This window comes from Aquila chrysaetos, chromosome 19 (genome assembly GCF_900496995.4).
Source record: "Aquila chrysaetos chrysaetos chromosome 19, bAquChr1.4, whole genome shotgun sequence".
Classification (NCBI taxonomy): Eukaryota; Metazoa; Chordata; class Aves; order Accipitriformes; family Accipitridae; genus Aquila; species Aquila chrysaetos.
The window spans coordinates 3562682-3590241 of record NC_044022.1 but is presented as its reverse complement, the minus strand read 5'-3'; the positions used below and the strand labels follow the sequence as shown (position 1 = coordinate 3590241).

The window sequence follows — 27560 nt, the reverse complement described above, 5'->3', positions numbered from 1 at the left end:
TCCCTCGGCGGAGGGTGGGTTTGAGGCGGGTGGGGGGTGTAAGTAAATGGCCGAGGCTCTTCCCCTGTGAAAACGAAAGCCGCCTGAAGGAGACACTCACGGGAACGGAAGGGCAGTCAAGGCTCCCGCAGCAAAACCGGTCAGGTACGGCGCTAGCCTTCCACCTGGAGCCTTAGCCCGAGGTACCGCCGTTAATTCTTTAAAAATCACCATCGGTCGCCCAGTTCTCAAAGGCGGCAGAACGGCAGCCAGCGCCGAAGGCGTTCCGCTGGGGACGGCGAACTGCGGGGCACCCCGGGGCGGGAATCGCCACAGCGCTTCGGAGGAGCGCAGCGCTCCGCGGGACCCCCGACACCGACCCAGCTTTTTGTTCTTTTTTTATTTTTTTTTGACAGTAATGGAGCTAGTGGAGTCAACCCCCCGCCTCCAAAAAAAAAAAAAAAAAAAAAAAGGCAGACAAGGATGGATTCCAAGCTGATGTAGCTAAGTAACTGCCCTGCACTGCATAAATGACCCTGTCCATCACGCTCACTACGTCAACATTTTCTCAAACATAGGAGCACATGAGAAAGGACAGCAAGTCTACCAAGATTTATCTCCCCTAAAGAAAACCCAATCTGCTTTAACGTGACCACCACACAAGCCGAAGAGATGACAGTTCCCAGTAAAACCCAAACCCGCTGGTGTGGCGTGTGGACACTACGACGCCGAAGCTTTGGGTTCTGAAGTTCGCAAATCGTGCTAAAGAGAGCATTCAACATACCGGGAGAAAGCTTAGCTCCCGGGGACGTGGCACGCCAACGCTAGCGGCAGCGAGTGGGAGGGAAAAGGGGCAGGAAAGAAGATATGTGAATTTTGAAATTCAAAGATAGCAGGGGGGGTTAAAGTAAACTTAACCTAGCAACACCCTACTAAAAGATGAAACACCTTTCGCCCATACAAGAATACTGTGAAATTTTGAAAACTGTTTTTATTTTAAGCATTCTGGAAGGCCGGTATTCAGTAACAGAAAATAGAGGCATTCAGATTTCTCTCGCAATAAATAGAAGGAGGAAGAAAATACTTATTTTTGAGTGACATTTTCTTGAAATCAGACTAACTTTGCTGCTGCTACTGGTACACCCGGTAAGTCTGAAGCTGCGGTTATGGCCAGCGTGAATTACCTTCCCCCTCCCCATCACATTTTGTGTAATGTTCTGCTGGTAGAAGAGCAGCACATTTCCAACCAAGGAGAGGAAAAATCACACACGTACATAAGAAATGCATGAAAAAAGTGCAGCCGGTAAATTTTGCCAGTGGTACAACGTTAATTTAGAAATACATACATCTTTACCTGCTTACACGTATATGCAGCATTTAAGTGGAGAGCGGGGACGCATCGGCAGTTTAGACCACGGTGGAGTGTCAGCATGACTGCAGTCAGCTATGGGCTCTTCAGCTGATGCACAACAAAAAGGGTGCAGGGAAACATGAGGAAGAGGAGTTGAATGAATAAATGGGTAGGTATTCTGGATCTGGAAGCTGTGGAAGTGGGAAATATTTCTGACAATAACACACAACCTAAGCTTCCTTGCTTCTCCTCTTCCCATTGATCTTTTCTCACCCTTTTCACCAGAAGTGAGGTGATAATTGTCTTTTCTGTCACTCCCTCTCACTACAAAGAAATTTCCAGCCTTATGCATGTCTCAATTGACAAAAGTTGCTCTTTCTGATTAATTTTCTGATTAAGTTAATTAGGTGTCATTTGATTTGTCCTTTCACCTCCCTCCACTCTCTACTGCCTGCCTTACCTTCATTATTTGCTATTTCAGCAAGCGCTCATGATTTTTCTCATAAATAGCTGTCCTTTGTGATCCTCCCCTGCCCCCACAGGCCCCTTCTCCTTCTGGTCCGTCCCACCAACACCTCTTGCTTTCTGCTTTCCTCCTCCCGTTCGTGGTTACACTCCTGTCCTTCTGCAGGTGAAAGTGCCAGCCACCTCGGCATCATCAACTGCGTCTACCCTCGGCATTCCATTCCCGGGCATCACAAGCACCACCTTAAAGATAGATGCACAGAACACGTTGCCACAGCAATACATCAGGGCAATTTTGTGCTTCTCCAGAAAAGCAAGAGCAACAGAGAGCTGGTGGAGAAGCCTCGCCCTGTTTACAGCCTCCACAAAAAAAAAAAAAAAAAAAAAAAAAAAAAAAAAAAAAGTAGATTAATCCAAACACACTTCGGCGAAAAAAAACCCATGAAATTGTGTTTTAAAAACATGGGATGAAATTCAGCGCCTATGTAATTTAGCTCACTCTACATATGTAAATACTTCCAGTTTTTTCTGATACCTGTGTGGGCCTTACATAGACATTTATAGGAGCAAAATTTTAGATTTTACTGTCAAGCGTTCATTAATTTCTGCTGTTAATGTCCCCCTGGAAATCAATACTCCACTACTCGTGTTATTGGGACAATTGCCTCAGTAACAGAATTGCTACTGGTAAGGTTACTGTTACAGTTGAGGAATAAACACCATGCTTAATTATGAAGGAAAACCACAATATTAAAAAAAAAAAAAAAAAAGGAAACAACTGCTTTTAGCTTAAATTTCTCCTCACATCATAAGAATTTTTAAGTAAAAAATGGCAAAAGGAATACCACTAACAGAAACATCAAACCACTGGTTACCAGTGCTAGTTATAGATCTTACCAGTCTACCACAAACCGCATGCATCTTTCCTCCAGTGTATTTGAATCAGGCCTACAGTGACATTTTCTCCTCATTTCTATAGTCCCAAATGAGTCTAGTTGAAGGGAAGCATTAAGCCTAGTTTTAGGAGAAAGAAGGTAAGTTGTGCACCTCTGGATGAAAGAATAGGAGCAACTGAGGAAGAGACTTATTCTGCTTGAGGTTATAAAGAGACTGGGATGTAATTATGACTGTCGGGATGAAAGGCAGAAGTAGGGTAAGACACATTAACAGGCATCTTTCCCCACAGGTAGGCATCACTACCGGTTCATGTACTGGTTCACGTGGCAACACCTTGGATCCTCATACAAGTGAATTAAATACCAGAGCCTGAAGCTCACGCCTCATGCCAACAGACACCTTTCTGCTCACTGGTCTCTGCCCTCAATTTCTTTGTACCACACTCGAGGATGTACTGAGAAGGTATAAATCCCAAATGGCTTCAGAAAGCGACCTTTTGCCACACACAACAAAGTTATCTCAATTTTGAGTTTTATTACATGGACAGAGAGGTTGATATCGGGGGGCTGGGGGGGGAGGGGGGGAGATGGCCAAAGATTCACACCAAAAATCTACAGCGGTTACTCTCTTCCAGGTTATTCCTCACATTTAAAATCCTTGTTGGCCAACTGAAGTCCTTCCATGGTGGAATCAAAGCGAGAAGTTTCTGAAATAAAAAAAAGAAGAGATTCTGCTGAAATGCCACAACAGCACAGACTGCAGAAAGACTAACGGTTGCAAATCCCACCCTCAGACTGAGAAAAGTTCACCCATCTGATATTTTTAAAAGTCTCTTTCTTTCTCCTACTCAGCTGTTGGTTATTTCTTTAAAAAGTTAAGAAGAACAGAGAGGAAGCAGATGATGGAAAGCAAAGGAAAAATAAAAAATGCAAGGAGAATGGAAAAGGAAGAGAAGAAAACATGGATGTCAAAACTAGAGACAGTAAGGACCTAGTAATCTCAAGGCTGAAAAATAAGGAGAAGAGTAACAAAGCATAATTTTTTTTTCTCTACATGTCACAAAAACTACATAATGAACAGCCATTCAACCGATACTACTATAGCATAGGTACATCTCATTAATTGTTTTGTTACGTTGCAAATTTTTTCCCGTTCCATTCACTCAGGACCTCACAGGCCTCCAAGTTATAGAATTCACGTGAGGCACCAGGACAACCTGATGGTTAGTCTTTTCCGAGAGCTCCAGAAACACTGTTCTGGGCAGCTCTTATTCCCCCTGGTAATTATACTCTCTGCTTAAGTAAATTTTAGGCCAGGTTTTCCTGGTAAGCGCTGTAAAAGGCAGGTGAGGTTTTCTAGTCATAATTCTGTACACTTCTTCACGCTTCATTTTCTTTAAAATTAGTGGTTAAATGTCAAAGGATAGAGAAAATATTTTTTTATTATTGTTGTATCAAAGCAGCAACTGGAGGAGGTTTGACCATGGGATGGTATTTTCTACGGCAATACTGGAAGACTGCTTTACTCTGCTTTGTATCTTTTAGATTATTTTTTCCATGCTGGCCCTAAGACAGTCCTGTCTGTCCTAGTTCTACATCCCTGCTCCTTTGCCCGTGTCCTGCTAATCGCATGGCTCAGGCTGGAAACTTTCTGGATGTCTTCATGCATTGGATGATGGAGCTGAACTGCCTCACTCTCTGGCTGTGGAAGCATCGCATCCAGCAAAGGGAAGTGACGGGAACAGCACAGCCAGGGAAAGGAGGAGAGATAACATATCATCGAGAGATTTGTCTCATCAAAACCACGACCCTACTGGGCTGTCATGGGGGAAGTCTTCCTGCAGTGAGTGACTGACCGCTACGCTTCAAAAAGAAACATGCCTGCTTCTATTTTGCAGTAGTCCTGCAGATAAATGCTTAAACTGACGCTGGGTTTTGTCTTCTTGTTCTATATTTGTATAGCACCTGGCACTCATGAGTCCTGGTCTAAGGCACTAAGAAACATCTAGGCACCAAAATAATGCTGTTTTCACAGATCTCAGCATTTTTTAAACCAGGATCTCTTGCTTAATCTCCAGAACAAATACTGATGTGCTGCCAAGGCTGCAATAAGGGGCTCTCGCAACAACTTGCAATTAACCCTGTGTTTTCACAGAGGAACACCACCACTGTTCACTCTCCCATTTGAATAAAAACACCCTTACACAACATGAATACAGAAGCACGATTGTCTGGCTAACTTGCACTTGGCCAGTAATGCTTAGTTTACTTCCCAATCTAAAGGGACTGAAATGATTGTATTAGCTCTCCATTTATTTTCTCTGATTTTAAAAGCTTTTGGTAGGAATGCCTCAGTTTTCTTTCCTCCCCCCGCCCCTCCCCCCGACATTTGATGAAATCAAATCCATTTCAACATTTATAGTTGTTCACTCGTGCAGTTTTACAACCACTCTGGGACATCATTCTTAGCAAGTCTGCTTTAATCAGCAACCAGAAGAGAATGATTTTGTGGTGAGGAAAGACAACCTTATCCCTCAAAACCAGGGGCACCATCATCCAGAAAAACTCACGTGCCTTTTACAGCACTTATGCATGTGGACTTCAGAGGACCGTTGGAATACCCACGTGGGGTCTGGCCAGGGGTCTGCGTTACCTGGTACCCTGTGCCTGACAGTGTGCGAATCGACTGAAAACCTTAAGAGATGCTTTTTGCTTTTCACATGCTTTTTCTAAGGTTGGTGTTTTGGTTTTTTTTTTAACATCCTAACATATGTATAAGCTTAAAAGCAGTCTTTTATCCGAAGGTACGGCTGCACGATATGCGGTCCCTGGCGTCAGAGCCGACGGCCGCCCAAGGGGGAAGCCCTGCACAACCTGCCCCTCGCGTCTGCAGCGGCACAGCCCCGTCTGCTCCCTGGTCCCCGCTCTGGCACCCAGCTGGACCATACACAAGCTTATCTAAATTTGCCAGCCCGGCAGAAAACTATCCCTTTGGTTCCTGTGGGGTTAGTGAGTTAAATTATAGCCTTCATAGCAGCCAGCGAATGCCGGAGCTGATAACCGGAGCAGGGCTGGAGGAAGGGAACTTCCCGCTTTCAGCAGCGGTGAGCCCAGCCCGAGGCAGCAGACCAGAGCTCCAGAGCAGCCTAAACCCTCCTGACCTCCAGTGTCTCATCCTCTCCCTCCCACAGCCATCGGGACTTTCCCTGACTCATTTCAGATGTTGAAGTAAAAAAAAAAAAAAAAAAAAAAAAAAAAAAAACCCAAAACAACAAAAAAAACCTACTAAATGCCCCAACTAACTTCCCTCCTCCTCGCAATACAAAGCCCTAACCAGCTTAGCGTTCCCAAGTCAAAGGCTTTGCTGAGCACCGATGGGACCGTGCAGCCAGGACCAGGGCAACCAACCATTCCATAGGCTTCACCTGCCAGCGGAGTCCTCCAACCCAACCATCCCACCTCAGCACGGATCTTCACGACCGAGTCCTTCTGCGCAGAGTGTGCAATGCCTTTTTCTTTAAGCCAAACACTGCCTGGGAGTCGTCTTTCGCAACACTGCTTTAATTCTATATTCCCTAGAACTAACATAAGCCAGCACAGTAGGGTATTGGACCGCAACGTCAGGTAACAAACTGGGGTTTAATGACATTTTGTGTCAGACCAGCAGTCAGTGGCTGGCTCACAAACGTACAAGGCTGCGGATCACTTCTGCTGCGCTCACGACAAGCAGGAGAGGAAGGCTGAAACCATTTTGGGAGTAACATGGCAGACGGACAAAGAGGGTAAATCTAACGGCAAAAAAGTTTGTTGGATTCAGCGACCAGATAAAGGTGTGGACAAGAAGGCAGGATACTCTGCTAGGATATGGCTTTCCTTTCTTGAAGTACAGAAAGGGGGGGGGGGGGGGGGGGGGGGGAGGGAATCAATTTCCAGGTTAATCACAATTTTCTTCAGGGAAGAGAACAGAGCTCTCCAAGTTTGTTTCTTTAGCATAAAAACATTTTAATCAATAAACCTGGGCATTTCTGGGTAGTAGCTTAGGTTACAAATCCACACTGAGACAGCCAGTCAGTATCATAAGCAGATATCTTGCCCGTGGAGCATTCACATTTGCAGTATTATAAATAAGTAACTTACAAAAATTTGTGCCTGACGTAAGGCTAAGTATTGATGAAAATATTTATTTGCTTACCAAATATTTTAGTATTCGATTACATAAGAGGACAATACCGCTACCAGATGTTCTTGATGTTATTAATAATCTGTGCTGACAGCACCTTGAGATCAGTGCTGTCTGTACTATGTGTTTCAGAGAGATTCCCCTCATCTTCCTACATCAGAAGTTGGTACAGGCTCATCAGCAAATGACCTGCAATGTCATTTTTGTCATCAATGACATAAAAATGCATATAATCAAATCAACCCCCATTCAAGAGGTTTCAATTCCAACCCAAACCATTCAACTACTTTACGTCTGTAATGAACCTCTGCTGTGGAAATTAAGAAACCTTCTAAAAAGGTCAACTTCTGCTTTTATAACTGTCCCAACACAGCACATGTCTGCCTCTTTGACTCCTCCTCCAGCCATCGGCTCGTGCTCAGGTCAGGCACAGGACACTGGGAGGCACAGACCCCGGCCAGAACCCACATGGATGATATTCCAGCAGTCCTGTAACGTCTGGATGGGAATAATTTAAGCCTCAGGATCTGGAATTTTTTTGCTAGCTCAATTTGCCCATGGTGCAAGTTATTCTATTTCCATGTACCTCAGTTTACTTGTTTTAAAACTACAGATTAATCCATTTTCCACTTTGGAAAGAACAACTGATGGAAAATGATACAGAAGTTAAGCTAGCATTTTCCAGCTAGATCAAAAAGTCCTTCCTTATTACCACAATCTACCTAGAATATCTCTTATAAACAAACTGGAGAAACTTTGCCAAGTTACCAAAGGGTTCAAAAATTCACAAGATAAGCATGAACAAAATAGCATACTTTCTAACACTCAGTAGCACACTTTGTCATACAAAATGAAAATATTCATGAAAAATTAACACTTCAATATATGGAGTCCCATTGCAACCTCCTGCTGCTGATTCTCTACTGAAAAGCAGAGCTGCCACTTTTTCGTGACTTGGTTAAACACTGTTTTATTGTTCATACAATGCTCTTCATAATTAGACCCTTAATGGCGTCAGCATTGCTCTCCATGTTGAAGAGATGAGGAAAATAGGGCTGAGATGACATGACTCACAACCGATTGCCACAGTAATCAAACTGGGAATAAAGTCCAGTTCTTAGGCATCATAGAGCACTGCATTCACTTCACCAGGTGGGTTTCAGATTTCGGAGAAAAATTCATATGGCTTTAGTAACAAAATGCTGCCTTCTCTTTTCCCCATTCAGGCTTAAAAAAAAACCCCAAACCAAAACAACCCTCAACCCTAACTTGAAGGAAAAAAAAACCCCAAGTTGGGTGATACTAAATGCACCTTATAAATTATAACAATGTTCTTTAGATGTTTGGTCAAATATAATACAAGAATGAAACGCATTGAGAAGTGTGGCTGATTACCTTTTCCTTCATGCAGAATTTAAGATAGTCGGTCATGATTGATGAAACACAGCATCCAGCCAGCCAGTGCTAGTGTAGGTCATGATGTTATCCTCTATCACCCCTTGAAATAGCTCCATTTCTGGAAGTGTTTCAGAAGAGCCTTGATTCTCTTGGTGATTTTTATTTACATCTTCAAGACTATTAATATTGTCTAAAAAATAAACAAATTACAAACTGCAGACACAGCCACCTGAAATTATCTTATGTAACCTGTCATTTATATTATGTCAGGATAGAGTATTTCTAGAACAAGCTTTTATTTCATCAGAATACTCTTGACTTTGCCTCCATAATGGCCTACAAAATAAATCTCTCAGGTTTGTCTCAGGGTAAGGGGGACAGAAAGAGAGAAAAAGTGTGTGTATGTACACACACTAAACTGATATGGCAATAATGGAAAAACAACCAGCAACCTTATCCCATAACCTCCACACTGCAGGAAGTCATGCATGCGTAAGTCTAGAGCTTCCCATGGACCCTGATATCTCTTGCTGCTCAAGTGTGTGACCTATTATTATGCTGGCAATTTTTAGTGATCATTAAGTTTAATTAAGTTGAAGATGCTCAACCTTTCAGAGAAATAAAGTCTAATGAAAGACTTCTTCATGCTAAACATCCACTTCTGATCTGGAATGGGTAAACTTGAGCCAAGTGTTGGATTAAGTCCATATGGGAAACTTTAAAAAGGCAAGGAATTTCAGCACATGCATCAGGAAACGTAAAGAGATGATGCACAGCAACCATAGCTCTGCCATACTATGTACGCAATCAATGAGGGCACAAATTCATTTATCACATCCTAGTGCTTTTGCACAAAGAAGAGTGTTATCACTCATTTGTGCTGAAAATCTTTGACACCCTTCAGCATTAACTATTTTCTCTTCTGAACAAGAAGTATTTTATACAGGTTTTGTATGACAGAATGGACTTACCAGCCAAGGCATTTCTGTTCTGCAATCCATTTGTTTTCTGTTTTTCCTAAAATAGGTAATAGTAGTCCAGAGAAAAGAAGAAAGTATGTGACAAGAGATTGTTATTTCGGGAAAGAACAAGGTCCATGGTCTATTTTATAATTACTATTTCATTGTATTTACAGGATTTTCCTCATTTCCACTACCAGACACTACAGTGCTCCTTAAATAAAAACAAACCTTCACAAAGAAACAGCCACAGTGGAGGGCAAAAAGTAATTTGTAAGTTAACACTTTCTAACTAGACAAGAAGTCTAGTCACTCAGAATGACTTCTCTGCTACAACTCTTTGTAGAAGTAGCCATGAAGAAGCTACAGGTAGTGGAAGATGAAATTTGCTCAGATGACGGGAGAAAACCACAAGAAGGAAAACAACTGGATGATGGTAGGTTGTACTTAATGAACATAGGCCAGGTCAGGACACAAGTATCACGGAAAAGGTTGGGGTTTTTTTTCCCCTCAGATACTTTTTATACATTTCTGAAGATGATCTTTCAAAACCTGAATCCTACCATGGCCTCAAGCTGGTTCTGGAAATACTCAGCAGAGTATATAAAACATACATCTCCTCATCGTGGGTTTCAAAAAACAAAGCAAATTTACTAGCCAAGAACATCATCTTGCTTATGAATTGAAGAATTCCTCTTTACACCTGGAATATTGGAAAGCCTTCCGAAATCCCCTAAAATTCGTACCTCCACAGAGGTCTTCCACAGTAAATAGATCATCTTTGAAACTTTCCAGTCAAGAGGAACTATATAATCGTCTGGCAACAAGGATTCTGCAGAAGAAAATATTTTTTGCAGTTGAGTGTTCAGATCTCTCCATAGCCAAAATATATCATTGAATTACAATTTTTGCACACGTTATATATCTAGACTTTTTTAAAAATCAGCAGATATTTAAATGAGCCAGCAACAGAGTCAGAATTTAGGTTTTCTAGAATTTAAGGCCAGCGCACAGGAGGGGGAGGAGGGGGAAGGAGATTTGGTTTTGGTTGCTTTTTTTAGGCAAAGTCTTTCCTACCATACTTTCATCTCCTCCACATACTCCCCCAAAACTAGGTGCAAACAAGAAAACCAGAAAGCTTTCAGCCCATAAATTAAACAAAATGCAACTTAAGTAACAACCTTTACATTTTACAATGTTTAATTACAGGAATTTGTGCAATGTCACTAAAGAAATTACTTTCTAAAATGCTTTAACTCTAACACTGTTTAAGAAGCTGAAGAGATTTTTTTTTGTAGGAAAACTGTCTAAAATATATTATACACTTATATGAGAATTATACAAGCAAGTCAGTCTACTAAATCCTTCATTTATAAATAGCCAAAGACATTTATTTACCAAAAATTTCCCCTCCGAAATATTTTCAATAAAAATTGACCGCAATTGCCAGTGTTGTAAAATACTACAGCTCAAATGTATACATCAATAAATAGCCTATCAACATATAATAGGCCATAAAAAAGCACAAGAATTTTTGAAATTGTAGGAAAATCATAGTCAAATGAGAATGTGGCCAGCCTTCTGCAGACAGCAGGCAAAATTTTGATGGAGAAAAACCCAACAAACAGCAATCACAAGCTGGCAGGGCTTCAGAGAGATATTGGGGTGGGTTTGTATTTCTTAAAGGTTATTTCCAAAGGAAACTCATCTAAACACCAGAGAATTTCACCTGTTACTGACTCAGAGAAGAATGACATTTGGTTCACTAACCTACTGAGTGTTTCTGAATGCCTGTTTTTTATTTTTTTCCTGGAAGATCCCTGTTTTCAAGTCATGGCCAGCTCCCTCTAAGATGATGAAATTTAAGATCACAGATAGGAAGACTCACTAAGTTCAGATGAGAAAAATGTCTCATATGTAATAGTTGAGGCCATCAGCAGTACTTTCCTGCTCTGTTTCAGCTCTATATGGCAAGTTCTTTGATGTGTGGTGCCAGATTTAGAGAAAGCAGCACTGCACATCCTCTGGGGACCAAGCTGAGCAATGCTGCCAGTGGTTTGCATCACTCTTCTGGCAGGTAGCATTGCCATCGACTTTTACAATAAAACCAAAGAATCCCGAGGTCAGTTTGGGTATATAACAGACATAAGTTGTTTCTCAGTTGTCGTCTTAAAATTTTTATATGAAAATACATGCTTAACTTCAACTTCTACTGAAACAAAGAGGCGTAAAGGTCCATGTGCTGAGAAACCGGTCTGTGTTTTTTAATCCTATTTGTTGGTGAAATCAAAGTTACTGTTTCTCCGCTGACTAAATTTGGACCAAAGAAGTTGCAGAACTTTATGCACAGGGAACGTGGCTCTTCCAGCAGACACGTACACAGCACCACGTCCTAGGGTGGTTCCAAACAGATGTCTGTTGTTGTTGCTGGCTACAGCTCTGTAGGGTTATGTTAACCTGCAGTAAATTTGGAAATCGTGGTAGCCACACACAACTCCTTTCAGGACTGATCGTCATAATTCTAAGTGCTAACTTAAAATGATTAAACTGAAAGTACAAAAATATGACAATTGGAGCTCTGGAAGGCAAGTATGCAACACTGTGACATTAATCATGCATGATTAAAAAGAAGGTATTTGCTATCAGAAAACGCATCTTGGAAGTCTGATTTCCAATTTCAAATTAAATTAGATTTTGGGAAAGATTTTCAACAGTATCTAAGCCACGTAAGAGCATATGAAAACTTTACTAAATAAAGAAAAAGGAATACTACTATATTAACCCAGTGGGATATAAAACCAAACATGCAACCTTTATATAAGTGCACGCATTTTGTACCATGTTTTCATTTAGTTTTGTAATCAACACAGTAAAGTCTTACTCAGTAGGATGTATTAAAACATCAACAAGAGCTTCATGCTTTGGATTTAAAGTTAGTAAGTTTTTTTACTAAAAGGACTGCAAATATGAGGCTAAACCAAACAGCACCTTTGACAGAGACTGAAGATAATTTTAGGTAAAAAATAAAATAATCACCAAAGCAGCAGTGATTCCTTTCAATAGGATTAATATTTGATTAATTGGTACCTGCAATAGAAATGAGTATTTAATCATAGGGGTCTTTGTGTGGGTTTGGTTTTGGGGGAGTGTTTTGGGTTTTGTTTGTTTGTGGGTTTAGGGAGGTTGTGGTTTTTTGGGGGGTTGGGTTGGGTTTTAATTTACATAGGAGTAGTAAGAAGAGTATTACCTAGTGGAAGACCTGGAGCGCCAAAGAGCTGCACAAGTTGAAAAGCAAATCCTAATGATAAGGGAAGTCCCAGAAAACTAGATTTCATATTCACATCTTGATTATCTTCAAGCTGTGAGGCCTCTGCTGGTTCAGGGTCATCTGCTTCGTGCACATTTTCACCGCAGCTTGCCAATAGGCTAGAACCTTCTGGATATTCAGAAACAACTTCAACAGAAGACAAAATATCTGGTTGGCTACTTGTAACCTCTGAAGAAACTTGTTCACTCTCGCCCTCATTTTTTTCAACTACCTGTTGTTGCTTAAGAGTTCTAGCTTGCTCCTCCTTCATCCCGGAAACTACACAAACCCCGCAGGAATATTCTGGCATAGGAGAAGATAGTCCCGAATGAATGTAAGAAATATCATTTAACAGAACATCTGCATCCAGGGCGGGTAAGGAATAGGCTGCCTCGGTGCCACTGTAAGGTGCAGAATATTCCTGCAATGCACGGTCCTGTTCACGTTCCTCTCCACGGTCCTCGCTTAGAAAGCTCTTTTGCCCCACTTCCAAAACACCTTTTGGGGGAACATCATCTTTTATTGGGATTTCCTTCCTTCCCTCTGTACTGCCAGCAATCTGTCTTGGTAGATTAAACTTTGGTGCCAAGTTGACAATTCTTCTGTATCTTTTCCTCTTCAATGTAACTGGTGCAGCATCATTTCTTGGAACAGTTACTTCACCTGAACGCTGCATGAAGGTGGCCCCGGCTTCCACAAGGGAATCAAAGTGCACTTCACCAGCTGGAGATGCCAACAGACCTTTGCTTATTACATTGCCAGCCTCCTCAGTTACTGTTACCTGATGGTTTTCCTTCACCAATCCTCCATTTGACTGACAGCAGTTTAGCTGCGTTGAACTGTTCACCTGAGTCTGTTTAGGTTTAATTTTGGGGGGTCTTTGTTCACCTACAAATTTATCCTCAGACCAAGAAGAGAGAGAAACTTGTGTATCAAAGCCCAGCTGCAATTCCTCAGTAGGTAAATCAACTGAAAAAAAAGCCCAGGCATTAGAGCTATTCTCTTCTGCTTTTAATGCACCTTTGTCCTCTGTGTTACTTTCAGGCACATTATCATGTACGTTGGAATTGTAGCACTGGGAGATTTCTTTGTCTTCACCATTTAAACTTAACAGCTTAGCTTCCATGTCAGGTTCACATGTAATTTGACACGATCCAAGTTTGTTTTCTTTGCTTAGTGGTGTGTTATAATCTTCAGAGATGGCTTCTGTTACCTGGATGGAATTTTCATCATTGCTTATTTTTAGGCAACAAAGATTTTCTTTCTGCCTTTGATTTGTTTCCTCATTATCCAATGCATTTTTGGTTAAGTTTTCAGTAGAAAAAGGTTTTACATCTATTAGAAGTAAACTGTCGCTTTCTACAGGCAATTCATTTTTCAATGCACTGTTTGACATTGTTGAGACCTCGGACACAGCGACAGGAAACCTTTCTCTTGAAGCCAGTGCAGCTTCTTTTAGGCTTTCATCATCACCATTAGGCTGCTCTTCACAAACTGTTACTGGATCCTCTGGACCTTCACTAAATGTACACAACGATTTGCTGTTTTCTTCTTCTGAATCATCCCCTTCACTTTCTGATGTGTCCTGGTCACCTGGAATTGGATGATGAGCTGCTCCGTCTACTATTTTCTTCGTAATTTCTGTATGATTGCCTTTCATTTTCTTGTTTCTTTTTCGCTTTTTCCTCTGCTTTGCTTTTGTCAACAGGTGCCCAGGGTCCTTCTTTAAAATTGTCTTCCTATGTGAAAATAAGTAAAAAAAAAAATTCAGTAATAATGTATTAATGGTGTTCAATTTGAAGAGTAGGTACTTCATGTTAGTATGATGATGAAACACAGACCATCTGCTTTTTTAAATACATAGAATCTCAAATAAAACCTTCTATCGATTAAACAAATGTACACCTTACAATTCAGAACAATCTTGAACATTTTAAACCAATTTAAATAAACACAGCTGTCGTCTCATTAACTTAGCTTTACAAAAAGTATCACAAATCATTGCAGGACCAAACAACATGTTTCTGGATGTCTTTCTAAATGATGTTTGAATAATAGATACTAAAGAGCTACTGCTATTCTGAAATTTCATTAAATGTCAAGCTGAGCAGAAAGGTACCAAGTGGAGGACATAGTAAGAAAACTTCATCCATTAAGATTAAATGGACTATATTTAGATAAGCTGGACTTAAATTCAAAACATACTAACCAAAAATCTGAATAATGTAAAGGTACAGTGACTATAGCAGCTCTGATATTTACTGCTCAGTATATTATGTGTGGATGCATACATATTTGGAAAAAATATTTCATATTTTATTAGTAACAAAATAATACACTACATAAAAAATGACACAGTTGTAGGCAGCTATTTACAATTAATTTTGGAGCTCTTTACAGAATGTCTGATTTTTTTTTTGCCTGCATTTCTCATCGAATTTAACAGGTAGCAGCCCTAACAGTGACTTCTCTGAAAACTTGATGTTAGCCTGTCAGCCAGCTAACCCCAAAATGAACACACATAAAAAAAACCTAGTGCAGAAGTCTAACTTCTCCCTGTGCGACTCTTCAGAGAGAGATGAGCTTTTCAAAGCTAAGTTTGACTGATAAATCTTTGTATCAAAGATCTGCTCCTTTTCTGTAATTCTTTGCTTTTCCGTAACCCTTTGTTCAGGATGGTACTCCATGCAACACACTAAAGCAAACAAAGCAGTAGCTAGAAGAATTATAGGGTAAAATTAGTTATTTTCTGGGTATTCATATGTAACATAAGCTGTTTTAACTGCTGTATTCTGAAATTCTTGAGAGAAATTAAAAAAAAGCGGGGGGGGTGTGGGGGCGTGTGACTGTGCATGCGGAGGGGAAGCCAGAGTCACTAGTAAGCAACCTGGGACCTAAAGGTCACCTATGGAAACCTAGCCTGACCCTTTATTAATTCTTAAATTTATTCATTGTTAATCCCATATGAATTCTTTCGAATTTGAACTCTAGAAAACAAACCCTCCTAATTCTCTGAGCACGAAGCACATCAACAGCCCTCTCTGCCTCAGTATAGCCACAGAGTCACTTGACGGGAACCAGGTTCAGAAGTCTGCATGCCTCGATACTGCTGCAACAAGCACTACAGATCTCCAACAAGATCTTGTTGGAAATCACACAGATTTTATTGCCCTACAACGGCATCCAGGTGAGACATCCTACCGAGGAATAGGATTTCCTTCAAATGTTGGCATTTAAGTCCCATGGTGCTTTCCTCCAATTAATGAAAACTGACCTCCCCTTTTCCAAACCAGTCTATTTTCAATCCAGCGCCCTATGGTTTAAGTGCAGATGTCTATTCTGCAGATGCTTGAAGTTGGCCAAGACAAATTCCACCCTGAATTCTGCTCACAATACATTCGTTCCTTAGCAACATGCCTCCTTTCTCCAAATTGCCAATGTCAGCACTGGCACAGGAAAGGAATGGACTTCTCCAGTCTTGGTACTATTGTAGCTACACTCTTGCTTACTACTCACTTCTCCCAGATGTAAATTTGCGCTGCTGCTAATGGAAGTGAACTTCTCCAATACCAATTCAAGCATGTTTCTGGTGTCTAACTCCTGACACATCTGACAATGCTTTCAGGACAATGCTGACAAACTTTCTCAGGCTAGGATGCCACACCAAAAGGTATTGTAGAACTTTTCAGAAATGAGGGGGAAAAAAAAAAAGTCTCAGAGGTCAGTACATTTATTTCCTCTCCTCACCATTAATTCTGAATCAGGAAGGAAAGCCACACTGGGCAGGATTCACTTTAGAATGTAAGAACAGCAGCAATACATCCACCAAATAACAGAAGAAGAACCCGGATGATCCAGAGAGACTAACAGCTATTATTGCACTGAAATTGTTGTATGTCAAAATAATAACGAATGCAAATGTCGGTCCAGGTTGATGATTTAGCATACCTGGATATGACCTTCAATAGTGACATTCAACAGCTTGTAATAAATACAAACATGTCATTTCTATGCTTTGGAAACATGGAGGTTTTATAACAGTTCAGGGAAATTAGTGTTCTAAAGGTCTGGATTTCCTAAAGAAAGGACTAAAGCAAAAGGGAAAGTGATGAACTACTAAATGCAAAATAATAAGATTTATTATTCTTCACTTTTCCAGGCAACTTCTGTTTTCCAACTGATTCTAAGAAAATACTACCTGAAAGAAAGACTCTAATGCACCATGATGGCATAGCTAAAAATTTCCTGCTTAGGGTATACCCAGTATCGTGTTAAGGTTTTTGCATTTAATGAAGCAAATGGTCTACTAGTTTTCTTTCGTTTTACCTTAGTTCCTCCTCTTTTAGTCCACCTACATGCTTTCGAGGGGTTTTCCTTATTGTAAAACCATATGGCACACAAACACTCAGAAAATTCAAGAACCAGCATGGAGACAGACTTCACTGCTTTGCAGGGGCATTTGCTACCGAGTTGTTTTTAAACACATAACACATGCAAAAGGGAAAAGAAAAAAGGTGCTATTTCAGTTGATATTTAAATTTTGCTATAGATTATGCATTTGAAAAAAACTGGTTAGTAATAAACAGACCTGAAAAAATGGGATAGTATTTTTGTTGCAATAGGAATTCCTTTTCTGTAACAACACTTTGAAATTTCTCAGCCTACCGCAGACAATATTAAAAGCTTTTTGCCGTAACTCGTTACACGTGACTTCAAGGTTGTAACCTACTGCTCAAAAAAGCACTGTCCAGCTTGATGGAGAGTCAGTGCTCAGATGATGCTCTTTACTGGAGAAACAAATGCACTTTCATGATTGACGAGGCAGAACATGCAAAGTAAATAATCTAGTTAGTCACATTTTGCTGGAAAATGGCGAAACCAGAAAAAGAGTTAGTTATTTGCAGTTGTACAAACTTCAGCTCTAGCATACATCTAAGCTGATGTCTGCTTGATATCAAAAAATGCCTGCAGTCATTGCTGTCATGAAACATAGAGGAACCAATAAATTTGAAAAGCAATTCTATATGACATTTAGCAATGAGGTACATGCTCTTTCAGAAATGTGCTATCATTAATCTCCAAAGTCTTTGGAGTGGGTTTTCAACATTAAGATTATAGTAGAGCTGCTTACATATAATGGCATTTACTGGGATACACTTCACCTTCTCCACCTGGTAAGTCCAAGTGCATTGCTGAATTCCTTGTGACCTAACGTTACTTCAGCCAACAAACAGAAATTGAAGTTATAATTTTGGAATAACAAAAAAAGGCATGGTGCCAGCCTTTTTGTTACATATCTTGTCTTTAGTAATTTAATGAGTGATAAAGATCCAGTTCCTCAAAACCAAATGGAATACTGGTATTTGGTGATCAAGCAACTGGAAAAAAAACACATGCAAAATAACTTGTCAGCATTACTGGGCTTCCTGAAAGGTGAAATTCCATTAGACAGTTGAGCACCCAACTTAGCCCTTTACAGTTGCTGAAGAAAGTCATAGTAACCCTTTCCTACTTTGTTCCAGATGTTGCCCTTGCACTTCTACTACCTGTCTTTTGCTGGCTCTACCACCCTCCTTGTGGGTGGATTTATCTGCCTGAGCCAGTGTCAAAAGAAAGCAAGTACTTGCTTTCTGGTTAAGCTGATTTAACTTACTAAAGCAAGAAGTAAAATAAGTGTCTAGCTAAGACAAAGGTGGTGGTTGGTGAGAGCAAGGTGACTACTTTCAGCAGCAACATGTTAGGTTGCCTCACAGCCCATCTTAACAAAACTCACCATAAATGATTCATAAATGTTTACACATTACAGTGTCACAAATTAATGCTCCTCGCCCCAAATCAGTAAAGATCCTACTAACTGGATTCGATCTGAAGTAACTCAGTATTTATTACTCTTCTGTCTCTGAACAGCATTGCCAGCAGTGGTGAGATTTAAATATTAGCCTTCATAAATTACACTATTCTATCACAATGCTCAGAAAGCTACTCCGATCTTTATCATTTCTACAGGACTGATACATATACAGTTCCGTGCAATGTATAATCAGCCACCAGACTGCTGCCCTGTCATAGTCCAGACACAAGAGACATTGATCTGCAGAGAATAGCATACAATTGGTTTGACGAAAGCATGCCTTTAGGAGCTGTTCATTTAATCAAATTCATTGCAAAGTGCAACCACTTCACTTTTCAAGGTAAAAAAACCAAACCACCAAATAAAAAAACCCAACTAACCAACCAAAAACCCCAAGTTCCTGAGGTGCTAGTAACAGCAATTCAGTTTCAAGTGACAGTCCATTCACAAGAAGTCTCAGGTGGGGTGATCTGACTGATCTTTGCCCTGCCTGGTTCATGAAAGTCATAAATGTCTTCTGACTGAAAAAGCCAATCTCCTATTTCAGCTCCTTAGTCATAAAGTACGTTGATAACATTAAGGAAATCCATCCTGAATATACTGATTGATATATATGTACATCCACACTGAATATACTTGTGCCCAGTATCAAACATCTACTTCCTGAACAAGTGAAACAACTCAAGAGCTGCTTTCAACCTCATTTAGGCACCACAAATATCTCACCTGACACAATTCAATTTTCTAACCAGGAGGAGAAAAAAAAAAAAAAAAAAAAAAAATATCAGCACTACTGTTACTGAAGGATGCTAGCAGACAGAGAAGAGACCATTTTTTGTTTGACTGGATTTCTCTGCACCATTAAGTATGGCTCAATGTTAAAAAGCAGGTTAAGAAAGAGAAAAAAAAGGCCAAAGTGAAATGCTACAAGTGATGTGAATCCATCTTAAGGGGATGTACTTACAATACAGAGAAGAAACTATAGCTTTATCATCAGCCTTCTCACCGATGAAGGCTCAGAGAATCAATTTTCATTTAAGGTCTCTCTGTCAACCTTTAGTCTTTTGAAGAGAACACAATGGACACAGATGCTAACGTTATACACTGGAAGTACAGTATGAATCATCTTGTCAAGTTTGATGACATCTGTTCTATTACTTGGATGATACCAGCTCAAGCATGAAGACAACCTGACTGAAATTAATCCAGGCTAGACAAGAAATATGCTGGTTTGAGAAGCAGTTTGGAGAAATAGGAACTATAGTCAAATTTGCACTAGTTAGTAGTTTGGTGTAACCTGCTGGGCAGCAGTGCTCCTTAATTTTCTACTGATATAAAGACATTTCTATATGAGATTCTAAGGAACACTTTAAAAAAATTTGTAACAGGATAGAAAAATCCCACCTTCCCAGACAATGATCACTCTCAGTTTTTCATTAACTTCTGGACAAACTATAGCACTACAGCATATGTGGCTACGAAGCAATCAGTTCTCCCTAAACCCTAAGCACCCTCCTCTCAGCAACACCAGAGCACACTTCACACACCACGTTTTACAAAGCTGGTGCTCCAGGTTGAAAACCACGAAGCACACTGGTGAAGACTGCGACTGACGAAAGAAACAACATTATCCACCACAAACACAAAGCCCATTTGCCTAATGGCCAATTCACAGCTATTGAAAAAAACCACGCAAACTAATAATTACCTTAAAAATCTCAACATTTTCTTTCCAAATGAAAAACTGAGTTTCTGTTACAGATATGATGTATTGCATAATGTATATATACATCTAACCAGTTCAAATACAAGACAGTATTGAATCTGAGTGGAACCTTGATTTTAGGAGAAATAAGATCTGCGTTCAAAAATCAAATTTTGTGAGACACCTCACAATCAAGTTTTTCAGTTCCTCTCCCTTACAATCTACTGCTTTCCAGGCATGTGCTTGTGCAATTCTACCTTGAGAAGCTCTGCCCAGGAAAAGGCAGATTTACTGAGGCTCTCATGAGGTTGTGAAATAAATCATGTCCTAAAACATGGTCCACAAATAAGACAGACTTTCCAGATCCTAATTCCTAAAAAAATATCCTCATTGTGTATTTCATCCACTATAGTATACTCTTTAAATAAATCAATCACTATTTTAACTAGAAATAAAGATAACTACATATTGTAATATATCACCCTAGTACTTGAACACATAGATGACAGCCATCAAAACAGCATATAGAGATAAGCAAGTACAACAAAAAGGTTTTAAAAGTCAAAATCAGATTTACAGGGTGAAGTGTTGGCCTTTATGCCAAGGCACATTCACACACAAAACAAATGTAAAATGAAGTTTGAGATAAGACACGAGTAAAATCAAGTTGAGGAAAAATACGGGTAGGAGTGTAAGGAAGCGAAAGAGGTACAACGAGAGCAGAATGGAATATTTAGAGGTATGCAATATGCTATTTTCTGTTAGGAACTTCAGTGAAAGATGACAGATTGTAGCTGTATTTAAAATAGCTTCAATCAACAAAATTGTAGCAAAGGCATGTAATTAAATATCCACCAAAGCACAGACCACAATTCTGGGAACAGAAGTACGTGTTTTGAAAACACAGGAAGATGCTGCAAACTTAATGAGGCTAAGAAAAAAAAGGAACGAAGAAAAAGATACTGCACGACAGAAAATATTACTTTCAGCAGAACAAGAAAAAAAAATTCAAAAGGACAGCCTAGGGGGAGGGGGAATATATATACTCAGTTTTTAAATCAGCATCAATTTGAACTGAGGCATTAAAAAATAGAGAGTAAGGTGTAGCTCTCCACACAAGTTTAAAGTTCAGGGAAGAAAAGGGAAGGGGGAGATGGATCCAGAGTTATGAAGACAACTTAGTAACTGAACACACCGGACTCGGGCAGATCAGACAGATGAGAAAGATGCAGTTCAAGAATAAGAGAAAAGGGGAAAAAAAGTTATAAGAGGAAAACAGTAAAGAAAACAGTATCAGTAAATATTAAGTAACCAGCCTCTAACCTAGGTTATAGCAATATTAAAATTCAAATACTTGTACCTACGGACAATGTTGCTATTCAGAACATCTGCTCCAGATATTGTGCTTATTCTATGCATCTCAAATGCTATATGAAATATGGAGAGCTACATAGCATTCAATTATAATCTGCATTCTCTGGAAGGTATTACACCTTCTTCAACAAATCTCACTACTTTGTCATTCTGGCATCCAACTTTTACTTACTATTTCTGCATACTACTTTTTGGCATTAACTCATTTCCCTTTTAAACATCTTTCACCAAAGGGACCAGAGATACGCAAAAGACATGATGAATTACCCCTTAAAGATGATTACTTTTTACAAAACAACCCCGTATTATTCCTAGAGTGTTGAGGATGAATAGATGCAGAAAAATGTCTTTCAATTCTACAATGTAGCAGTGTCAATAGAAGTCCGTCTTTGGACAGAAAATAAAAAACTACTTCAGATAAAGACTAATATATGCCAGTATTTTCTAAGACTGGAAAGACAATACAACTAACAAGGGACAAGCGGTCATGGACACTGCCTGAGGGAGAAAAAAACAGGATCAGCTAAATGTTTTAGCTAACTAAGTCTTTCAATATTCTGGACACTGCTCTCACTACGTCCATCAGAAGAACCTAATTTAGGTCAGAAAAGGCCTCTGGAGATCACACGGTCCGAACTCTGCTCAAAGCAATACCAACTGAGATCTTGCTGCTCAGTGCCTTGCCCGGACAAGTTTTGCATACTCCAAGGATGGAGATTACACAACCTAGTATCTAAGTGGAATTTCCCACGTTGCAACCTCTACCCGTTGCTTCTCATGTCAGTGGAGCCTGGCTCCACCTTTTTACTCTCCCATTAGGTAGGTGAAGGCAGCATTAAGCTGCCTTAGCCACAGCCTTCTCTTCTTAAGGCTGAACAATCCGTTTCTACCAGCTTCTCCTTGTGTACCGTCTGCTCCAGGCCCTGACCACCCTCTGCTCATCTCACTCCAATATGTCACATCTTACTTGTACCAGCGAGCTCAAAGCTTGACATGCTCAACAAAGGCACCACAAACTAACCAGGGGAAAGACGAAACTGATTTAATCTCTTTACAGCTCAATACCCTACAAAGCAGTAGAGTTAAACCATAGTTAGCTATCTTTACTCACAATAAAACTTCTCCTCAAGACCTAGGACCCAAAAGGGCAGCATGATGGACATAATCTAAGTATTCATTATTAGAAACAAGAACTCAGCGTAGACTGCTGGAACAAAACAGAAACAGAATGAAACACAAGGTTCTAACCATGCCTTCTACATACACATACACAGAATTCCATTTGTACTCCTATATATAATGCAATTTTGTGCACAGCCATAAGCACAGTCTTCTAACCGCAGTTTTCATACAGTGAAAATAGCTTTGAAATTTTATCAGGTATACTTCACTGAATACTTAGTGCATGTACCATACAGCTGCAAAGAGCTGCAACTGAAGCTCACATATGTATACCTGTCTTACCTCAGGTAAAAGATCTGATGCCTATACTTTTGTTGCCAAAATCCTTGTAAAGCGGTGTACTCATCTTACAAGCAAGACAGGAAAGCTTTCAGGAAAAAAACTAAATGGGGGAAAAGTAACATAGTCAATCCACTCTTAAGTCAGGTTCATGAGCCTTCAGAAACTCTTCGTGGTTAAGAGCAAGATATGGGATAAGCTGTTCAGTAACTTCACATAGACTATTATAACCTACAGCATAGGTTACCAAAACCTAATGGCTAATGAGTAAAGAAACAAAAATTATTAGAAGTATCATGAATAAAATAACAGCCAAACGGCATTATAGGTCCATGACTAAAACTGATCTGTAACTGATACAACAAACCCCTTAGAAATAAGCAAACGATTATTCAGTCAGCTAAAGCAGCACTTCTTAGTCTGTTAGCAATTTAAGAATTCATGCCTTTTTAAATGAGTAGTTACACGACATGCAAGCACATGTTCCAAAAGTTTTGCTCAAAATATTTTTCTACTATGTTTCCATAAAATCCTAGAATACTTAGAGTTAGTATCCAAAAAATATTTTAAAAGGACAAGCAGGATGATCCACATAATTATAAAGCAGTTATTGTGATACCAGTTTGAGGGACCACAAAAGAAAAGTTGAATTCGATTAACAGCTCAAAAAAGAAAATATTAACATCACTAAAAAGACTGTAAGTACAACTGAAAAAAAAATCACTGAATGGATACAGCATGTTCCGACTTCGCACAACATGGTATTGTTGTAACAGCACTATGTATCAGTGAGGCACACATCAAACGGTCAAGGACTGCCTGTCTACCTGAGAAATGAAGTAACAGCAGCATTATTAGCTAAAAAGAAACTGCAAAGACCCATTCCAGACACAATACTTCAATGCTTTTATTATCCTTGATCTAGAATAACATTGACAGTCTATCTCAAGCTAAAAACACCACTTGCTGCTTCTCCACTACTACAGAAATAAATTAGACAAATTTGAGATGATCTGACCTTGACAAACCCTGTTACTTACTACTTTATCTTCCAAATACTTAAAAGACCAGCTATGTTTTCACATATTTTTCTGTGAACTCAAAACAAGCTGATTTACAGCTAGTTTCAACCAATTAGCCTATAAAAAGAAAAAAAAATCCACACCAAAATTAACTGATGTACAAGCAGATTCTCACCTAGGAAATGATTACTAAAGAGCTTTAATCTCTGCTCTTGCTTTTATTTCAAAAGGATGAGAACATAAAACATTGAAATGAGAAAGTGTCACTGCAGAAACACTGAAGTATTTCCACATCTGACCTATACGAAACATCTGATCACTCTTTTAAATTGAGTACTTAATTTCAATTTTATCAACTGCATTTCAACACTATGTCTTCTTGTTGCTCTTTACTGGGAATTGTAATATACATCTCTGTTCTTTTGTATGGAAAACCCTCAATTCTCAACATATACCTAGTCACCTCAACTCCATGATGTGCGAGCACAGAGGGAAAACATTCCTTCCAGAAAACTCGATTGCTAGGAGGAAGCAGCAGTTAAAACTACAGGTATCACATATGAATGTGAAAATACAAAAGTAATTTTTTTTTCTAATTCACTGAAAATTAACTCTACTGGTCAGCTCAAAGAAGAAAATACTGCCACAGTCTAAATTACATCAGAGAAGACAGACACAAAACAATCAAATATAAATGTTATGGGTCCCCATCTCAGCTAGACAAAGCCTGGTTTTCAGTTATCTATTAGCAGAGAAACAAAGAAAAACTACCGTTTCTGCAGGTTTCAAAAGATAGATGACAAAAGACAAAATCTTGGCTTTCTTGCTAAAGACACAAAGCTTAAAAAAATTATGCAGCATGGCAAACTAGATTAAAATGAACCTAAAGAGGATGTAACTACAAGAACAGAAGACAGAATTCCTCACAGGAGATCATTTAACATCATATGTTAAAAAATAAAAATAAAAAAGTGCTACATTAGGTTGTCAGAGTTTAACCTCAGCCAGCAACTAAACCCCACACAGCTGCTTGCTCACTCCCCCTACATCAGGACGGGGGAGAGAATCAGAAGGGTAAAAGTGAGAAAACTCATGGGCTGAGATAAAGACAGTTTAATAGGTAAAGCAAAAGCCGCGCACGCAAGCAAAGCAAAACAAGGAATTCATTCACCACTCCTCATCGGCAGGCAGGTGTTCAGCCATCTCCAGGAAAGCAGGGCTCCGTCACGCCTAACTGTTACTGGGGAAGACAAAACTCCATCACTCCGAACGTCCCCCCCTTCCTCCTTCTTCCCCCAGTTTCATATGCTGAGCATGACGTCGTATGATCTGGAATATCTCTTTGGCCAGTTTGGGTCAGCTGTCCCGGCTGGGTCCCCTCCCAACTCCTTGTGCCCCCCCAGCCTGCTCGCTGGTGGGGTGGGGGAGAAGCAGAAGAGGCCTTGGCTCTGTGTAAGCACAGCTCAGCAATAACCATAACATCCCTCTTATCAACACTGTTTTCAGCACAAATCCAAAACATAGCCCTGTACTAGCTCCTGTGAAGAAAATTAACTCTACCCCAGCCAAAACCAGCACTTAGGTCTTCTAGGGTTTGGTTTTGGGGTGGGTTTTTTGTTGTTGTTGTTGGTTTTGGTTTTTTATTTTCTGTTTTTTTTTTTTTTTTCTTCTCAAAACAAAAGAAAAATAAGAACACTAAATTATCCATCAAAGACAAGGCTGATGAAAACTTTTGATAATTCAGGAAGTGAACTAATCAAACAAGAAAGAGCAGTTTAGATGAAGCAGTAAAACTAGAACAATTTTTTTTTTCTATAGCAATGCATAATCCTATATAGCTGATGATAACTGGTCAGCTATACGAACAAAATTAAGGATGTTCTGCAAATTAATTCTCATGTAAATTTCATGCTTAGAGGAATAGGTGTCAAAACTGCAGCTGAGTATCTTAACTATTCTGTTTAAATTTACTTACCAAACATCCCACTAGTTTGAAGTATGCAGCAGATACTTGGAATCTGCATTCGTAACGTTAAGGTTCTAAGCATTAGTTATACTAAAAAAAAAAAAAAAAAATTCTGACACTTATTTCATGAAATATGATGAACTAGCAATTTACTAAAAATCTAAACCAGGAAACCTTCATTCTAGGTACATTATTATCATCAACAGGTTTATTGCATGAAAACTATGCACATAGTAAAAATTTTTAGATCCCCAGTCTAACTGAACAGCAAGTTCTTACATTTCTTGTACATACTTTTTGACAGAGTAAGTTATTTTCCTCGTTTGTGAGGGAGCAGGAGAAATTCAATACCTGCAACATGTATTTCACATCATCTTTTTATTATTTCTACATATAAATATTGTAGTGTAAAAGCAACTTCTGATATACAGGTATGACCATGACTGTCATATCCTCATGAAATATTAATACACCATGAAACAAAAATGTTTAGACAGACAGTAATTCCACTGTGTTTTCACCTACCATGTCACTATACTTACCTTGGGATACAGCTTTATAGATCAAGCAGTTTACAAGAAATGTTTGATACAGTGCCAAGTTGCAAAGCATTCCTTTCTTGTTATGTGTCCTTTGCAAACTGCAAGTCTATTACCAATCAACATGCTTTGCATATCAAAAATACTCACCCCCTAGCAATAATTTATTAAAAAGATAACATGCAAAAATGCTGCACCATTTTAAAATAGTATGAATTTACATCTATTTAAGTACAAATTTCAGTTAGAGAACTTAAATATCAACTACATCTTGCTAAAATAAATAAATAAATCCATTTCCTTTAAAAACTGAAGGCAGAAGGTACCAAAAGATATCATAACATCAATTTTCAACAATCAGCTCTTTTTTGTCATACCTTAGCACACTGTGTGAATATTACATAAAGGTTCAATAAATGTTATCACTTCATTATGGCTTAAAGTAATATAGAGTAAATAAAATGAATCTGTCCTCCCACTTGAAATATGCTTTCATGTTTAAATATAAAAACTTTGGGAAAATTAAAGTATTACTGACCATTTACAATGATTTCCATGATTCTTTTGAGACATGGAAAAAGATAACCATGAAAACTAAAATACAGTAACATAACTGGTATGAATAACAGACAATGAGGGAAGACAATTAATATAGTTGGAGAGCTTTTTTTTTTAAATATACACATAATTCAATATATTAACAATCCATGCGCTACTGAAGCATTTTAGATTATTTTTCAAATAATTAAAACAACTACTAAAATGTGAAACTGTACACTTCAACTTTTATAGTTAAAAGAATCTCTTATGAAAATGTTATTGCAGGTATACATCAAATTGTACAAATTTAGATTTGCACAGTAGGTGTAGAAAACCACAGAAAGATACTCCATTATATACCTGGATTTTCAACTTTCATGGTATTCAGACTTCAGAGATGAAGTAATTTTTAGGGCCTATTCAAAAATTATCTATAAAAAACACTATGCTGGCTTTGGAATTTTCAAAATTCTGATGGCTATTACACCAAATTAGTAATAGAAAACCATGAAAATTCTTTTAGCTACGTACTCACATTCTTGATAAAACTTCCTGTTCAAGATTTAC

The 27560-nt window shown here is 39.1% G+C and overlaps 1 protein-coding gene and 2 long non-coding RNA genes across 8 annotated transcripts; 2 read left to right on the top strand and 1 right to left on the bottom strand.

Moving 5' to 3' along the window:
• The first annotated feature begins 33 nt into the window (after nt 1-33).
• Nucleotides 34-3538, top strand: LOC115353507. 2 transcript variants are annotated; one of them, XR_005930921.1, is made up of 3 exons: nt 34-144; nt 396-1499; nt 3327-3538. It is a non-coding gene; the product is annotated as an uncharacterized LOC115353507 (long non-coding RNA). The 2 variants fall into 2 exon arrangements; XR_003927592.1 differs by lacking the exons at nt 34-144; nt 396-1499 and adding an exon at nt 2987-3154.
• LOC115353503 lies at nt 3207-26464 on the bottom strand. Of its 5 annotated transcripts, none has more exons than XM_041118565.1 (6): nt 26209-26464; nt 12476-14274; nt 9975-10060; nt 9241-9286; nt 8267-8459; nt 3207-3398 (listed from the first exon to the last, which is right to left on the bottom strand). In XM_041118565.1, the coding sequence occupies exons 2-5, from the start codon at nt 14193-14195 to the stop codon at nt 8299-8301; spliced, it is 2013 nt and encodes a 670-aa protein (XP_040974499.1). In that variant the 5' UTR covers nt 14196-14274; nt 26209-26464; the 3' UTR covers nt 3207-3398; nt 8267-8298. The 5 variants fall into 5 exon arrangements, with proteins under 5 accessions (XP_040974499.1, XP_040974498.1, XP_040974495.1 ...); XM_041118564.1 differs by lacking the exon at nt 26209-26464 and adding an exon at nt 25924-26179; XM_041118561.1 differs by lacking the exon at nt 26209-26464 and adding an exon at nt 25120-25267.
• On the top strand, nt 6300-9487 carry LOC115353508. Its single transcript, XR_003927593.1, has 2 exons — nt 6300-6473; nt 9405-9487. It is a non-coding gene; the product is annotated as an uncharacterized LOC115353508 (long non-coding RNA).
• Nucleotides 26465-27560: the final 1096 nt, after the last annotated feature.

Coding starts and splice junctions, on each gene's coding strand:
- LOC115353503 (XM_041118561.1), bottom strand. CDS start 25,151: ATGGCTGAACACCTGCCTGCCGATGAGGAGTG. Junction 14,275..25,119: donor CTGCCTGCCGATGAGGAGTG/GTGAATGAATTC, acceptor ATTTTCACATAG/GAAGACAATTTTAAAGAAGG. Junction 8,460..9,240: donor GAACAGAAATGCCTTGGCTG/GTAAGTCCATTC, acceptor TTTATTTTTTAG/ACAATATTAATAGTCTTGAA.